At 37.1% G+C, this 17,961-nt stretch overlaps 1 protein-coding gene across 1 annotated transcript; it reads left to right on the forward strand.

The window, feature by feature from the left end:
• The first annotated feature begins 404 nt into the window (after positions 1 to 404).
• Positions 405 to 15,348, forward strand: LOC128696566 (uncharacterized). Its single transcript, XM_053787890.2, has 8 exons — positions 405 to 1,557; positions 3,431 to 3,565; positions 5,318 to 5,412; positions 6,536 to 6,707; positions 7,045 to 7,195; positions 8,756 to 8,877; positions 9,570 to 9,938; positions 10,550 to 15,348. Exons 1-8 carry the CDS (start codon positions 1,435 to 1,437, stop codon positions 10,637 to 10,639), a joined length of 1,257 nt encoding a protein of 418 aa, XP_053643865.1. The 5' UTR covers positions 405 to 1,434; the 3' UTR covers positions 10,640 to 15,348.
• The last annotated feature ends 2,613 nt before the right edge of the window (positions 15,349 to 17,961 follow it).

A 17,961-nucleotide genomic window follows, 5' to 3' on the forward strand; every position in this document is an offset into this window, starting at 1 on the left:
AAATAATAAACGTTGGCAGGGTGTGTGTAACACGCTCGTATTTTACACAATAATATAATAAGTGAGTTCTGACCACAACCTGAACTCATTATATAGTTCCTGCTCTGTCTGTTACAAGAAAAAAACTTTTAATGAAATTCCTCTATATGTTTTTATTTATCCTCAAACATTTTTTATGCATGTTTAAAATTTTATTAAGGAATATATGCTATGGCACTGACATGTTTTATATATATTTTATAAATACTTATACTAACACCACCTCTAAAGATATTAGTTGCTCTGTTATGTACAAGCATTTTTCATTTCTGCATATACATGAAAGAGAAGATTATTTTAAATAATAATAGTCACTGCAAAAGCAACAAAATTAGCCATAAATATGAAGGTAAATATATGATCAACAGTGTAGAGTAATGGTCCCTGAGGGTTGTTATCAGCTGGTGGTGCAACATTCTTCAACACAACCTGCAACACAGCCTCTGACACATCCAAGACTCACTCCACCACTCCCTCAACACAGGCTCCAACTCAGCACTCCCTCTCCAACCCAGGATTCATTCTCCAACACTGGACTCTGACTCCTGCACACGTTCAATACCACAGAACTACACCTCCATAGCTCTTCAGCAGTTTTATTCAGAACTCTCCAACACAACAAGACTCCAGCACCAGCACAGGACTCTCCAACACAGCAAGACTCATACGCCAGTACAGGACTCTCCAACACAGCTTCAAGTCCCCTACATCAACACAGGACTCTCCAACACAGCTTCAAGTTCCCTACACCAACACAGGACTCTCCAACACAGCTTCAAGTCCCCTACATCAACACAGGACTCTCCAACACAGCTTCAAGTTCCCTACACCAATACAGGACTCTCCAACACAGCTTCAAGTCCCCTACATCAACACAGGACTCTCCTACACAGCTTTAAGTCCCCTACATCAACACAGGACTCTCCTACACAGCTTTAAGTCCCCTACATCAACACAGGACTCTCCTACACAGCTTCAAGTCCCCTACATCAACACAGGACTCTCCAACACAGCTTCAAGTCCCCTACATCAACACAGGACTCTCCTACACAGCTTTAAGTCCCCTACATCAACACAGGACTCTCCTACACAGCTTTAAGTCCCCTACATCAACACAGGACTCTCCAACACAGCTTCAAGTCCCCTACATCAACACAGGACTCTCCTACACAGCTTCAAGTCCCCTACATCAACACAGGACTCTCCTACACAGCTTTAAGTCCCCTACATCAACACAGGACTCTCCAACACAGCTTCAAGTCCCCTACATCAACACAGGACTCTCCAATATAGCCTTAAAACTACACCATTACATTTCTCTCCAACACAGTCTGAAGTCTCCTACATCATCACTGGTCTCTTTAACAAACCTTGCACAATTCCCCCTCTTCATAGATGATGAGATCTGTCGTGGTATACAAAAGGAAATCCAGCGTAGATATCATATCGGAAGATGATTATTATACACAGGAAATGAAGCGCAAGGAGGAGCAAGTGTTCAGCTTTTTTGACCTGCCAGTAAGCTTATATTGATTTTATAAGTTACACATATTTTGACATTTGAACTTACTGTTCAGTTTTATCTTAGGATGTTTATTTTGTCAGGTCCTTATTGGGATATAATACATCTTGGAATTAAAAAGATACTGAAATTAATAACTTGCACAAATATAACATAAACAAAAAGTTTGTATGACTATAAATGTAACTAAGTTCATCATAGCATATTTATTTTGACATGCCATAATGCAGTACAATTTGCCAATATACATGTATGTGTAAATAAGACATGTGCAATGTTAGGAGAGTATGTTTTGCTCACCAGGGACTGTATCAGTTTTTTGTTTGATTGAAGTAATTGGTGGGCGAAACATATATTCATAAAGTTTCCAAATGCTGCACGTGTGTCTTATTCACACACATCAATATTACGTAAATTTTCTATTACCATAGTAACTTATTATAGAGTACATCAATTTTAGTTTTTGCTGTAATTTTCTTATGCATTGGCTCATAGCTCAGTGCTTGGCTTGCAACTAACAGCAAGATACATATATCTTAATTTCTTGCCATGCGTGATGACTGCTAGAAAGATACATATATCTTAATTTCTTGCCATGCGTGATGACTGCTAGAGTATTAATACGTTGAAAAGTGAATGTAGGTGTTCTCTCTAGTGTTCTCTAGTCATCAATTGGTCAGGAGAATATAAGAATGGATGTACACTACAGCAGGCCTGCTAGCCCATTCTTGGCAGGTCTTTCTCAGGTCTAACCCCTTATTCAAATATTTGTCCAACCTATTCTCAAAGCTACCCAGGGATTTAACTTCAGTAACCCAACAACTAACTCATGCTATGGAGGTCCCACTCCACTCTAATCTTTCTTCAAAATTTTTCTAATGGGAAGAGCTATTCTATATGTAAATTTAGTTTTGGTTAATGGAAGGTATTGTATTTGATGCCTGGGCCACATACAATAAATACTACTGTAAAATTACTTTTATTTTCCCTGGTACAATATTTATTTTTGTTACACTAATGCATGGAAGACCTCATGTTGAATTTTTTTACAATGCGTGTGGACTACTGTTGATATTATGGTGCTGTACTCCATTCTAACAAAAATATGGAAAACAAATTATCTAGATTGAAGATGTTTTACAATAAACATGGATGCACAGGAAGTTATGGATTAGGAAGAGTAGTGTACTAGGTATTTACTACAAAATTAAAGATGCTAGAATTAGCAGATAGAGTAAAACAATTAACTTTATGTATACAAAATTTCCAATAGCTTGTGTCTAGATTGCTTTACCTCAAATTTTTAAAAGAGTTAGGCATCAAAATTAACTTGATGCCAGGAGAAGTGAACACAACTCCAAGACCCACTGCAAGCAGCATCAAAATCCCTCATTTTATACAGCTGTGAAGAACTGGAATGACTTGCCTTGATAATAGTGGCATAGCCAGTAGTGGCATGCACTAGTTGAAGGTTAAAAAGTAAGCCAGATATTTATTTCCACATGGTACAATATTTGTACAGAGATGGGTAAAAATTGGTTGTACATGCAGATAGCTGAAGGTTATGCAGAGCATTTTCGGAAAAAGATAACGAACACTGTGTAGTTGCAGAAAGGAGGGAAGGTAACTTTCTTTTAATACTATTATCCTGCACTTCCAGTGGGCAACATGCACTGGGGAATTTCCTATTTGTTAAACTTTTATCCTAAGCTTTATTTGTACATTAGTATGTACAGTGAATGAATTATTATTATTATTATAACCTGTGCTTCCATATGTATTATTAGCTTATAATAATGTTACTAAGGTTCTACTGGAACACATTTCTCTTTTTAATATAGTAAATTTATATATTCATGATGCTGACAGTCTCCAATATGCTTGGAAGTGGTATCTCGGCTGAGTCTGCGTGACACGAGAGCCATTGCTCTAACATGCCGTGCAGGCTGGTACATAACAAGAGATCAACTTATGTGGAGGCACAAGCTCTGGCTTAGAGCCAAGGTAAGGTGTTAACATTTATTAAAAATACTTGGTGAAAGTTTTTCTTTTTTGGGCCACCCTACCTCGGTGGGAGACAGCCAATGTGTTAATAAAATAAATAATAAATAAACTTGCAGTAGTAATTTTCGTGAAAATGGGTAAAACTCTTAACCTAAACATGCATCAAGTCACTGCTTTGGTGCTAGTATGAAAGTTCTGAATGTGGGTATTCTCTTCACAAATAAACTACACCTTGGAGAGGAAGTTAGACAACCTCTCAATTCATCCTGATCCATTATCAAGTTTCTCTCCAAAGTGTGGGGTGTATGTGAATTGTTCCAACTAAGATACTGTGACCTTTCTTTTTCTTTTTTTTTTTACATATTCTCTGTTTTTTAATAGTCCGTTGATGAGGTGTAATACCTTATTCATAGTTTGCATTAAGTATGCACCTACCTGTAAGAACTTTTAAGAAGTCAAAGACAAGCCCAAAACTCATTTAATGGCATGATCATTTTTACTGGTTTAATTGAAAAAATAAATATCAAAAAGGGATTCTTGGGAGTCCCTAGAGGCCTAAGCTTAACATATACATTTAGATAATTGCCTGTCAATATGGGTGAAATCCAACTTTTAGTTATTAACAACTTATCTGAAGTTAATCACAGCAAATATAAACATAAAGGATACAAACATTTGTTGGTCTGTTATAATTTACATATAGCATTTATGGTGTCCTTTAGCTCAATTGCTAGCACACTCAGCCCACATACTGAGGTCTGGGGATCGATCCCTGATATGGCTGGAAAACATTAGGACGTGTTTCCATGAGACACCTGCTGTCCCTGTTCACCAATCAGTAAAGTGGGTGCCTGGGTATTAGTCGACTGGTGTGGATCGCATCCTGGGACAAAATTGACCTAATTTGCCCAAAATGCATTGCACAACAAGGGGCTTTCTGTATAGTAGTATGTCACTGATGTCAGCTAGGCCTGTATACCTTGTACATGTAGAAATATAGATAATATTATTATTATTAACAGTAGTCTCATCGTATCCACGGGGGATACATTCCAAGACTTACCGTAGATAGTAGCAAACCCTGTAAATGTTTTTCATTTACATACATTCCATTGATAAAGTTATGTTGATATATTATGCACAATAAGTCAAAAATTGGCATGTTTTCACAGATGGGAAGTGCTTCATGACTTCTCTTAGGCTTTGAAGAACTGCCAGCATTACTACCTTTGCACTTTGGGACCAAATTAAGCAAAATTAAGGGTTATTTTTGGGCCATGGTAAACTGTGGATAACTGAATCCGTGGATACAGGGGTTCTACTGTATTTCTCTATATCCAATACAGTACTTTGTTTCAACACACATACGGAGCATGCTATCGAAGGATTTCCATTAGCTGTACAATTCTGAATTCGCATTTCAGTCGCATTTACATAAAATCACACCATACAGTGTTGCTTTGTAAGAGGGTTAACTGTGCATTACTGTATATATCATTTACTATATTTTAACAGGTGCATCAAATTTTCCTTCTCCTTGGATTGAACCTCATTACCTCCCATTCTCCCAGACGCTGTACATCTATAAATTTAGGTTTCCCATGAACATATTAGTGATAATCAAATTTGTAACAGCAGTTATGTCATATGGATGGGGTTTCTCTGTTTAGAAGCTTCATACAGTAACATTCTACTTTCAGGAAATTAATGTTTTATAATATATTCTATACTACTGAAGATCTATCCTCCTAGGTAATCAACTTAGGCCTGTTTGGACCCAACTTTGAGCCGAATCCTTTTGCTGGCATGCTTGTAAGAGATCCACTTCTTGTCAACAACAAGCTTCTGTGAGTTAGAAAATTATGTATTTTTACAGTGTAAATCTTGAAAGTATTATGTTGCAAATTTAATAATAAAAAATTTAATAACATTGTGTTTCAGAAAATGTGTGTAAGATGTCTAAATTTTGTGAAAATGTCTAAATATTTCTTTGGTATGTAGAGAAAAATCAAAACTGAACACATTTAACATTTTAGTCTAAACTGAAGTTGTACTCAGAATGTCTTTAGATGTTTTTTTTTTAGAATCAGTTGAGTTGAAATGTACAGCATTCTTTATTTTGGTAATTTCAGTATTTTATTCATTTTATTTTCAAAGCCTCAGGTTATTCCCTGGTGTAGACGAAGCATGAAGCACTTAAGAGTTGGCTCAGTAGTTTTGAACACTGAGTAGTGTATTGGATAGTAGAAGGGATAATATATACAATGGTAATATTATAGGCATTAGTTGTTCATGAATCTGTGAGTTGTGAGATGAGTGTGCTGTGACTGTATAGTCCTGTAAAATGAATGCAGATTATTAGGTTCTGTCTCACCTTCAGCTATTGTTTCTGTTGTGTTTTAATCATAAAGAAAATCCACTCCAAAAGCAAATCCTATAAATTCTGCAACTACTGATACAGTGAATGAGCTTAACCCTTCAACTGCTGAAGGGTCTAAAATGGCAGTGCTCTCAGTACTGGCAAGTTTTAAAAAAATAAAAAATAAAATTTTATTTTACCAAAAATAAAACTCCATAATTTTAAAAGTGTAATAAGACAATAATAAGTCAAATGTGATTATTACTTAGAGATATGAAGGTTTGAATGGTGACAAATTTACGTCAAAGGCATTTTCCCTGTTGGAGTAAAATTATGTCACTGGCAGCTTAAGGAGTTGGTTTATATTTATTTGGTACAAATTTGTCCAGAAATGTGTATTTTTCAAGTATTTTTTGAATTGCTAATAAAAAAAAAAATTTTGTAGGTATGGTGTCAACATATTGTGTTTGCAGTGGATAATTGAGCATATCCTATATTAAGATTTTCACCTGTGCCATAAACTTCACAGATTATTCATTGTCCCTAAATTTCTTGACAGTAATGCTAAGAATTTCTGATATACTACTTTATTGTATTTTTTTATTTTTTAGGTATGAAATATTAAATCCAGATTCATGCACTGGTGAAAACCATGAGGACCTTGACTTTGGCAATCTTCTGTCCAAAATGGTTGCACCCACTGGCTCTATGAGTTTAACTGAGTTATTTGAAAACCTTTTTAGTTTATTCAGTAGTGGGCCTCCACAAAATTCGCCATCTGATGTAAGTGCACTACAGTAAAGGCACTGTTCAGAATTTTTATGACATTGCATGCAATAATCCTTACATATTTGTGAGGGATGCATTTCTAGAAATTTTAACTGATGCAAAAACTGCAAATATTAAAGAAAAATTTAATTTTATTGTACCAGGTTCTCTGGTTTTGCCTATACAGTTTATTTTTCATAATATAAGTGAAATATACCTGTCCACTTTTTAACATTAGTGTAGCTCCTGTAATACTGTATACATTTTTATATGCATTTTACATATACAGTAAAATGATGGTATGTTTCTCAAACTGTTTTTAAATGAAGATATTTTTCTTGTTTACTTTCAGCCTTTTTCTAAGGGTGAGGGTGCTCCAACCTTCTTACTCTTTGGAATGCCTGAAACTAAAGTGTCCAAGAGATTAGCACTTAGTTTCATTGCTTCTAAAGATTCCACCTTTGAAACTGTAGGGTTGGTCAAAGGCAAACCAGGTGGAGTGGGTAAGTGAAACTTTTATGTTTGAATATCCATACTACAGGAGGTCCTGAACTTACCAACCATGAACAGTATAGTGCTTGGTTTTAATGCAGTAATAGTTACTGGGTATTAAAGTATCTTTGACCTATGGTGTCCAGGTGATGTACAGCTTTAATGATCCTCATGCAGTTGATAGGCTTTAAACCTTATAAACCAACAAACTAGGTGCATTCCATCTTTTTTCAAGTTTAAACCAGGTGCTTTGCTGGTTTTTCAATTTACACACGAGTTGTTTGTATAGTAGTATGAAAGATATATTCATACATCTTCATTCTGTGGTACAACAGTTATAAATCATCAGTTGCCCTTACTTGTAAGTGAGGATGTTTGTAACATTGAGCATTTGTAAGATGTTGACTTCCTGTATTTGCGTAAATTGTTCCAGTGATAACATGAAGAGTAAATACGTTTCTGGAAAATTAAAATGGCATAGGACTAAAATTCTTTACTACTGTAATTTTCTTCTCTCTCAGGTTGGGAAAATATTACCTTGAGACAGATGCTTTTGAGCTAGCTCCTATTTTTTAATTTTGTTTAGAAGGATATTTCAGTTTTGGGGAATTCTGTATAGTTGCCCAATTCTGATACAGTACCATAATGAAAAATGCTCTATAAATTACTTACATAAGGGTAATGAACCTGTTTTAGTTTGTAAGTTAGGAAGGCAGTTTAAAATAAAATGGAAATTTTGTTAATGCACACACAATTTCTTATTGAGATAACTTAAATGTGACTGTGTAGACTATGCTTGAGCAGAGAAGACTTGGTTAGTACTATCTCCTTAATGTCTGTACAGAATATGACTAATGAAATAGAACCAGGTGAAACATGCTCACTCACAGGATGCCTCATTAGTACAATATCTTACAACAATTTCTAGTAGGAATAGTTTTTTACCTTTGTAGTAACACAAAGTTAAATTTACTTGTCATTGAAGGTAGACGTATTGGATGCATTTCAGTCCTGGAAACTCGGTCACTCCAAAGGATACAAGGGAATGAGAAAAAACAGTATTAGTCCATGCTTTCTCCACTGTATATTCTGTGTTTTCTCACTTTCTTGTATCATTTGAAGTAACAAAGGTCCAGTAAATATGTCTTAAGTGTATGCACATATCTTTTCATCTTTAATTGCCTCTGATAACCAGCCATATCAGTCAGCTCTTGTGCCCTTCCTGCCAGGATTTCCCACAATTTCTGCAATCTGTATAATAGTCCTAACTTTCTTAATTAATGTCCCTATTTAAGAACACCCCTACCTTGGTGAAAAATGACCAGGGTGTTAAAAAATTATACTTGAATAGTCAGTCATTATCCAGTCACATGAATGATTACTGATTTAGGGTTTACCCAAGAGTCTTTGAAATATTCATTTCAACTTTGTGCAAAGTTCCCTTAACATAGGCTTCCTGTTTAAGATTAGAACATTATTATTAGCAGTTGCTTGATTTAGCAGATAAAATTAGACGAATTTAAAATTTGAAGAATAACAGCATTTACAATACATTATTTGCTTTCTTACAGGAGGTGGTGTTACTGTAAGATATGGGCATAACCTGATGAATCTGTTAACAGTTCGGCGTGCACGACCACGACTCCTGGTAGATGGTCCAAATGGAACAGCATTTCATCCAGATGTGGCAGAGGTATAGGTTTTTAAAATATAATTTTTTTTTTTTATCTCGACACCTCTCTCCTGCCAAGTCATCATAATCCAGTATTGTGTTTACATCATAATTCAGATTTCGTTCCATCTGTAGCATCCCCACCATACTTTCAGAATGCAGGAGCTGCCCTTTCCACATCCAGGACTCGAGTCCAGCTAACAAGTTTTCCTGAATCCCTTCATAAAAATTGCCTTGCTCACGTTCCAATACAGTGGACCCCCGGTTAACGATATTTTTTCATTCCAGAAGTATGTTCAGGTGCCAGTACTGACCGAATTTGTTCCCATGAGGATTATTGTGAAGTAGATTAGTCCATTTCAGACTCCCAAACATACACGTACAAATGCACTTACATAAATACACTTACATAATTGGTCGCATTGGGAGGTGATCGTTAAGCGGGGGTCCACTGTATTTCCATTAAAAATACATATCTTGTCTTCATTCACTCCTGTCAAACATGCTCACTAGCCTGCTGGATGCTCAAGTCCCTAAATCTCAAAGCCTCTTTTAAGTCTTGTAGCTATGTGCCAGCTCATCTACAGCTTTTAACCTCTTGGGCTGTTTTGTTTTGTTTGGGTGTTTAAATAATTTGACTACACTCTTAATTTACTGTATATGCTTTATCAATATATTTTCATGCAGTAATATAATGGAGCATATATTTTCAGGTGATACCACGTGTTGATGGTCTGATATGTTACATGGATGCCTCTTGTCATTGTGAAAATAGTGAAAACAGTTTACACAAGAGCAAAATGTTTAACGGCTGCTGCGCTCTCACTCACGCAATTGATGTATTAGAATTAGAAGCGATGATGCGGACAATTCCATCTGATCTCTCGCCACCAATCCTTGTTCTCTTGGCACACATGGATGACCCTCATCCTTCTTCCGATGACTCGGATCTGGATCACGACGATTATGCAAACTTGAAGACTCGAGTGCATCACAAATCTCAGACTCGTTTCAGTAATCAAGTGCGTCATCGCCCTACGATGTTATATAATGTTCTTGGCTCTCTGGATCTTCCGTGGGCTGTAAGTATTACTCTGATGAAATTGAATACATTTTTTTGTCATGTTAATAATATACAGTAAATCATTGATTATGGTCCTTGTTTGACAACTACTTTTAGCATTTTCTATTTCGATGCTCTGTATATGTTTTAAATGTATTTTCTATATAAACAACACAGTTGAATGTTATTGTAAGGGAGGAAGGGAAAGGGTGAAAAGGGAAGAAAGGAAAAAGAAGGGAAGGAAATGAGGTATGCACGGAAAGAGGAGGAAGGGAGGAGTAAGGATAGAGGGTGCAGAAGTCGGGAGATGAGAGGGAGGGAGGGAGGGAGGAGTAGAGAGAGGAAAGAAAGCAGGAGGGGGGGGGGAAAGCAGGGAGGTGCCTAGTTACAAGTAAACGGGTTCATAAATGTCTTGATTCGCTTAAAAAATGAAGCTCTTGGGTGGTGGTGGAGAGTGGGAGAAGGTTTGATTGAATTTTGCATATTTTTTCTCCATTATTTTTTTGAACAACAGCATATCATTTTGTATATGACAGTTTGGTGCATGTGTGGTATGCTCACATTTTATAGCAAAAAATAAGTGGAAAATGTAGATTTTTCCTCCTTATTTTATCTTCATTTTCATTTCAGATATGTGAAGTTGAAGTTAAGACCCTCGCAGGTGTACACTGTGGTCTTAATTGGCTTCTACATCGCACCCTTAAACTCAAGAGTGGTTGAATATTGTGTAGATATGGCTAGTTTACAAGTTGATAAATCTTGCAATAAGGGATATACATGTGGGTAAGGATAGTATTGTACTGCATGGTAATGAGAATTCTGTTTATATTGCTGGATCATTCATATTAAGTACTGTTGGGTTTACACAGTAATTGGATTGGTGGCCATGTGTCTTGTCCTTTACTAGGGAAACCTCAGAGTCCTGATTTTTTGTCCCCAACAGACTATACCATACCTTACTGTTTAAAGGATGATGTGAAGGAAGAATTGTATAGGAGCTAATCCACTATTATTGGATGTGTGACAGAGATGATTCAACAACACCATCCATTATTAAAACATTTTAAAACTTTGTGTTGTGATAAGTCATACTTATGCCCCCAAATAAATGTGGATAATGCAGGGGTAGCATCTGCATTTCACTCAGGAGGATAGGAAATCAGTTCTCTTACAATTCCTCTCCCATTCTATTATATTCACAATAGTATTTTTTATATATATAGGAGGCATTTGCCTGAAACCTAAAAGGAGGCTTCAGTCACCAGACAAAATTCAAACTGAAAATTTTGTGTTCTTGCAAGTACAGTACTTAAAATAATGTAAATGAACATGTCAGCATGTTTATATTTTCCCTAATAGATTTTTTTCACTATGTTTATTTGCCATTTGAAAATTCTGCAGTTAGCATATATCAAAAGAAATTATACATGATGATAGTAACTTTTACATTGCTAATAACACTTTAAACTTTTTTGTGGATGATTCTGGTGATCTAAAGACATAGTATGGCTTTCGAGCTGGTACAGTATTTTTAGCTTGGAACTTTATCAAGAACATAAATATTGTATAACCATGATTCTCTTGTAGGAATTAACAAAAATGAGCATTTTTGTGTAATTCAGAACACTAATTTTAATGCATCAGTGAAGTTGTACCATATAATGTTGTGTATTTGTGTATGTAAACTGGTTTGAAGAATGATGTGCGTGAGCCATGTCTGGCTAAGAATTTATATGTTTAAATGATATTCTAAAGTGAGTAAGTAAAAGGAAAATTTGTATTTTGATAAATGTAATGAAACCATATGAATTAAAAAAAAATGAAATTTGAAAACCTCTGCAAGAATGTTTGTTAGAGATAAGACAACTTTTGTGTCTTACACCTGCAGTAATCCTGTAGCCAAAACCTGCCACTTAAGATGGGGATTACTTTCTTGCCAACACAATGATACCGTCCAGACACAGTGACCACCCCAAGGTTATCATGCTCACTCAATTATGTTTGAAAATGGCTTAAACAACAAGGATGTTGAATGGTCACTTGTATAACTTTTGTCTTTAGGCTAAAACAGGATAATTTTTCTATATCTGAGAAAACTGACTCGTGAAATCATAATAACGCGATTGCAAACAAACCCTGGAACGGATGGGGTTTGAACTTGTGGTCTCTAACCCCACCTGTTCTGTGGTCTGAGAAAACTGCTCCATGAAATGCAGAAACTATAGCAGCTTCTGAGGACATTTTTGTGCTTTAAGTGCAAGGAAGGTGTCCAAATGGGAAATATGTACAGTACATGAAAACATTACCAAAATTATCTATTCATATTAAATCCTGTAGCACTGTAGTTATAATAGCTTGAATAAAAAGTACAAAAATGTAGTTTGGTACAGTTAATGTATTATATAAATTTTAAAGTCATTACATTTAGATATAAAATGACAATATCACATAAGTATTGTTTTATGCATAAAAGTAAGGACATATAAGTGCTAATATGCTATTTTATTATGAAGTTGTCATTTATAATTTTCAGATCAGTTGCTGCTGTGATTCATGATCAATGTAATTACTACAGAATTTCCATTTGACTCGATACCCTTGCACTTCACAATCTTCCACCTGTGGTGTCTCCAACCCTATTTAAATATGTTTTCTAGTCATTTTTCCCAAACAGTGTCTCTCATCCTCACCCATAGCAGTCCTCTTTGTATCTGCAGACCTTGTCACACTTTTTTTTTGTGACTGCTCCAAAGAGTAATTTTTAAGTAAATTTTTATATTTGCATAGTAAATTTTCGTGTATGCCTTTCTTTTTATTTTTATATTTGCAGCTATCCTACACAAAGTAGTTATTTTTTTCTATTTATTTTTATGATTTTTTAAGATTTTTGTTATCCTTTTAAAACAAAACTTTATCAACCCATAAAGAAGTTTGCTACTTTTTTTAATATGTAATAGGCATTTTTTTAAATTGGTTAGAGATCCTTATTACCTCTAATTCCACACCAAAATATCTATAGCTTGTGAAGATGTACCCACTATTCCAGTAATATATACATGGAAAAAAAAAACATATCATATAGCAGTAATTTATTTTGTTTCCCTTGACTTTTAATGAATTGTCTACTTTCTTACCTCAGTGGTATGTTTGTCTTTCACTGCACAGTTGATATGCAATGCTCAATCATTCATAATTATGTGTGCTGTAACAGTCTGTAGAAAAAAAAGAAATTGTTCACATGTTTTCAGTACTTTAGAGACCCTTGGTGTATTTTCTGTAAATGGTGGAAAAAAATGTAAAAATTATCTACAGATACTTCAATAATCTTACCTAATGGTGTTTCAAGATATTTCAGCATTGATATATGATGTCTGCTTTTAAAGCAGCTTTCAATAATTTATTTGAAGCTAAGCTTTTCTCTTCTTATTTTTAGTAATCTATACGGGAGAAGGGAGAGACAGCCAGCATATTAAAAAACAACAACAAAAAAATTCTGTGATTGTGACAGCTTATACCTGGGGGTCTGAGAAATGTTGTAATCTAAGAAAAACATTGGTGGTTTATTTAAAATTATTGTTTTAATATTTTTATTTAGGGATGATTGTATCATACCAGCCCTTTATAAACAAAGCATATGTTACTTCATGATCATATACTTCCTGAAATGTAAAATATATAGTGGGCCAACACCTGGCTGTTACACTGGTTGTTAACTGGTTCATTTTTTGTGGCTGATACACTCATTCTCTTGGCTACTACACTCTGATCTTGGCCAAAAGGCTGAGAAACCTTTCATGTTGAATGATCCACATTGGTTTTTGCGCCACATGGGAGTATAATAACGATAATTCTGGCTTCTATTCTGATACATTCCCACAACTCGCTTATTAACTCCATCTCGTGTATTTGTGGACATACTGTACTTAGCAAGATGAGTATGGCATCTGCTCAGAAGTTTAAGAAACTGATGACAGTTGTATTACCCATGATAATTAGGAGAGATATTATCATTAGGAGAGATGCTATTATTATTGTGCTCAAATTGGTTTATATTGAGTTTATACAAGACCAGCATTTTTATTATGGTGTCCTTGTCAAATAATTGTTGGGCATGGCTATGACACAGTGCAGTATCTTGCTCTTAATATGAAACTGTATGCTTGCACAAGTTTGTTGCAAGATATTCTACATAATAATGATTACAAATTAAACTTTGTCTTTTTAATGTAAAATGTTGTGCTCATTTTACAATGTGTAGGTTTTGTATGTACCCTCACATCACTTGTATAATGTATATATTTTTTTACTCTTGCAGAGCAGTGAGTACAGCTTATTTATGGTGTATGGGGGTGGAGTGTGGTATTCTTGCAGAACAGTGAATACTACTGTTTAGTATATGGGGTTTGTTGGAGGGGGGTGTAGTGTAGTACAGTATTCACACAGGGCAGTGAGTGCTGTGCAATGTATGGTGTACTCACCTATGTGGTTGCAGGGGTCGAGTCAATGAGGTATGCTGGCAAAGCATTAAGTACAGTATATTGTTTGGTGTAAAGTGGGGGGTGTAATATAGTACTCTTAGGGTAGTGTATTGTGGTACTCTTGCTGTGCAGTGAGTATGGTATTGTATGGTAAAATGTAGTGTGTGGTACTCTTGCAGAGCAGTGAGTACAGTATATTGTACTGTGGAAAATGCAGTGTAGTTTGCCTTGTATTTTTTAATAAATATGTATTATATATTAAATTTGTTGATTTCTTCAAAGTGTACTCTATGATTTACTTGAAGGCCATTTTGTCTTCAGCTGTAAGTTGTTCTAATCCATCCTGACGTGAATAACCCAATACGCACAATATTATGCATAGTGCAAAAGAGCTATACACAATTTGAATCATAAATACATGCTTGGATTAGTATTGAACAATTATCTAAAATTGGGCATGGTATTCAGTCAAAACAAACTTGATGAATGCTAGGCATCAGTGGACGAATTTTTTATTTGTTACAGTATGTGTGTCTAGTATCAGCCATATTGTATTTTACTGCATTTTTGATGCATAACAAAATATACTTTTATGTTGTATACGATACTGAGCAGTTAGCATATCAGCTGAGAAAAAGGTGAATTGATCAAGTAATAAAGTGAAGCCCAGTTACCTCCCAGTACTCCAGGTGCTGTATGACTCCTACAGGTTTAATGCTTCCCACATGAATGTAGTAGTAGTAGTATAGATGTAGTTGATCAGAATGAATGTATTCAGTGTCCCTTCAAGAGGGTGCCCTGTTATGGTGAATGGCTCTTTTTTCCAAAGAATTGGGGCTACTCTCTTTTTCCTTGATATCTGTACTGTAATAATGTAAGTGATGGGATGAAATGCAGATAATAGGTTTAGTGCTTCTTGAACATATTAATAACAATAAAAGATAAGAGTCATACAGACAAGTGCCATCCCCAAAGTAACGGCGGTGCAGAAAAGTAATGATGGGAATAAAAGAAAGTGATCATCAGAACTGAAGAGGACAGAGACCAACAAGACGTACTCTGTAATACTGAATCCTGACCACATCACAGCCCTTCTCAAAAGTCACAAAGGGGAGAGGGAAAATAATGAGAAGCAAGAGTGGTGAGGGGTATTCAGACTTGCTCCTAGGAAGGGGAAGATTGCTGTATAACCCTTATGGGTTTAGCACTTTATAATAATTCCCTGATCAATATTATTATGTAGCTGCATGACCTATATGGGTTTGGTGCTTGTTTTCAAATATTACTTGTTGTATACTATTAAAAAATGAGTGGTAAAACATCTTGATAAGAAAGTGCTTCATAGTGAAGACTCAGCCCTTGAAGAACAGACTTGCTACACATTAAGGAGGTTCCTTGATGCCAGTGAGGATCTCGATTCAAGGAATTTGACTTGTTCTCCCCTTCCTCAAAGGGTTAGTACTTAGTTATGATTATAATAATAATAATAATAATAATAATGTCCTTCCTTGAGGTGAAGAGGCTCTTGGTCTGAGGAATTAGACCTGTTGGTCTCCTTCCTCAGACCGAACCTAATTACCCCCCAATCCCCCCTCCCTTATCCCATCCTCCCTTTTTCTTTTCCTCCTCCTCCTCCTCCCCACCCCTCCCTATTACCCTTCCTCTTTTTTTTTTCCACAGGCACGCTAGTTCCTGGGTAGGGGAAAGGGTACTGGGGTCCATCCCATTCCGTTGAGGTTCTTGGCGGTGGTGTAGTTTGCCGTGGAATCTGGATCGCCTGGGGATGTCCCAATCCCTCTCCGGTCTCCCGGGGAGTGGCTTTGGGTATCTTTCGGGCGACGGGTGTATCTCTGGAGGCTGCCTTTCGGATTCCGGGGGTGGTGGCCAAAGGAGGTATGCTTTGTGGTGGATATCCGGCCGCCCTCTCTTTTGTCCACCGAGGTAGCTCGGCAGATGTGAGGTTGCTATCCCGGATTGCTGGTTTACTGGCATGATGGGTAGGGTATGGCACGGGTTCCATGCTGCATCTGCACTACTTGCGGTGCTGAGGTCCTCTTGGGCGCGGAGGGAGATTTCTGGCCCTCTCATTCCTCCCAGGAACTATCCCTCCCCAGTCCCCCCTTTTTTTTATTCTTTTTTTTATTTTTATTTTCTTCTTTCTTTTTTTTTCTTAAAAACAAAAAGAAAGAAGTAACCTAACCATGGAAGCCCTAGTCCATGAACCTGCTACCCCCGGGCCCCTTCTTGATACCACACCATGTTCTGACCCCGCCTCATCTTTGGACCACTCTTCGGACACTCCTAATGCCTCTGTACCTCTTGCCGGTGCTGTTTCATCACCCGCTTCAGGTACTGAGGTCTCGACTGACTCCTTCGATTTATCTGACCTCCACTCTCCTTTGACTATGCTTCCAGCCTCTCCCTCTATGGTGCGGCAATTTTCGAATCGCCGGCCCGTTCCACGTCGGACCAACTCTGGTCCCACGCCTAAACGCCAACGACAATTACCTGCTGATGATACTTCTCCACCTTCTCGTTCTTCTCAGAAAAGATCGACACGTCCTGCACTCCCTTTCCACGCTCAGTTTCAGAATGCACAATGGACTAAATTCTTCACTTTACGACCGACTTCCTCTATTGCCTATCTTTCCGACCATAGTATTGGCAAGGCACTCCTACGCCATGTTGGTAAAGATATTTCTTTTCATGCTCTTAAGAGCGGTACGCGCATCATCACTGTACAGAATGCTACCCAAGCTCATGATCTTTCTCTTCTTTCCCATATCGATACTGTTCCTGTCACTATTGAAAAACATCATTCCCTCAATTCTTGTAGTGGTACCGTCATTCTGCCCCATACCATAGTTCAACAAAATTTCCAGACATGTGGCAATGACATTCTTGAACAGCTGGAACTCCAAGATCTCCCAATCCTCAAGGTAGACACTTATGTTCTTCCTGCCCGCGGGCGGAGACGATACCCTAGCAATGTGGCTCGTTTAACTTTTGACAGCCGTGAACTCCCATCCTCAGTTTATGTAGCAGGACATTGGTTACAAGTTCGAAAGGTGATCCCTACACCGCAACAGTGTAGAAATTGCTGGCGATTTGGCCATCCAGTGAAATATTGCAGATCTATAGCCGAATGCCCAGTCTGTGGTGCCGATGACCATTCTAATACGTCTTGCAATCGACCTCCCTCTTGCCTTAATTGTCATGAGGCTCACCCTTTGTACTCTCGCCATTGCCAAGTCTACTTAAATGAGCGGGAAATCCGTTACCTCAAAGAGGCAGAAGGTCTCCCTTATGCCATGGCAGTTTCTCATCTCCGCCTCCAAGGGAGACTACCTCGTGTTTCTTATTCCCGTGTTTCAAAACGTCCCCCGACTTCTGGGGTCCCATCTTCTGCAGCCTCCTCTGTGGTTACCTCTCCCATAGTCACTCCTGTATCTAATTCTTTTGCTGTCCTGGGCTCAGACGTCCCTACTTCAACGCCTCAGTCTGTTCTCGCTTCTTCATGTTCTCCCTCACAAGCCTCGGTATCGACGAGATCTCGTACGACAC

The sequence above is a fragment of the Cherax quadricarinatus genome, chromosome 31, assembly GCF_038502225.1.
Source record: "Cherax quadricarinatus isolate ZL_2023a chromosome 31, ASM3850222v1, whole genome shotgun sequence".
NCBI classification, from domain to species: Eukaryota; Metazoa; Arthropoda; class Malacostraca; order Decapoda; family Parastacidae; genus Cherax; species Cherax quadricarinatus.

Excerpts from the sequence above, each read along its gene's own strand:
- LOC128696566 (XM_053787890.2), top strand. The coding sequence starts at position 1,435 with ATGATGAGATCTGTCGTGGTATACAAAAGGAAATCCAGCGTAGATATC. Across the intron at positions 5,413-6,535 it reads CTTGTCAACAACAAGCTTCT|GTATGAAATATTAAATCCAG; the intron begins GTGAGTTAGAAA and ends TTTATTTTTTAG. Across the intron at positions 7,196-8,755 it reads AGGCAAACCAGGTGGAGTGG|GAGGTGGTGTTACTGTAAGA; the intron begins GTAAGTGAAACT and ends GCTTTCTTACAG.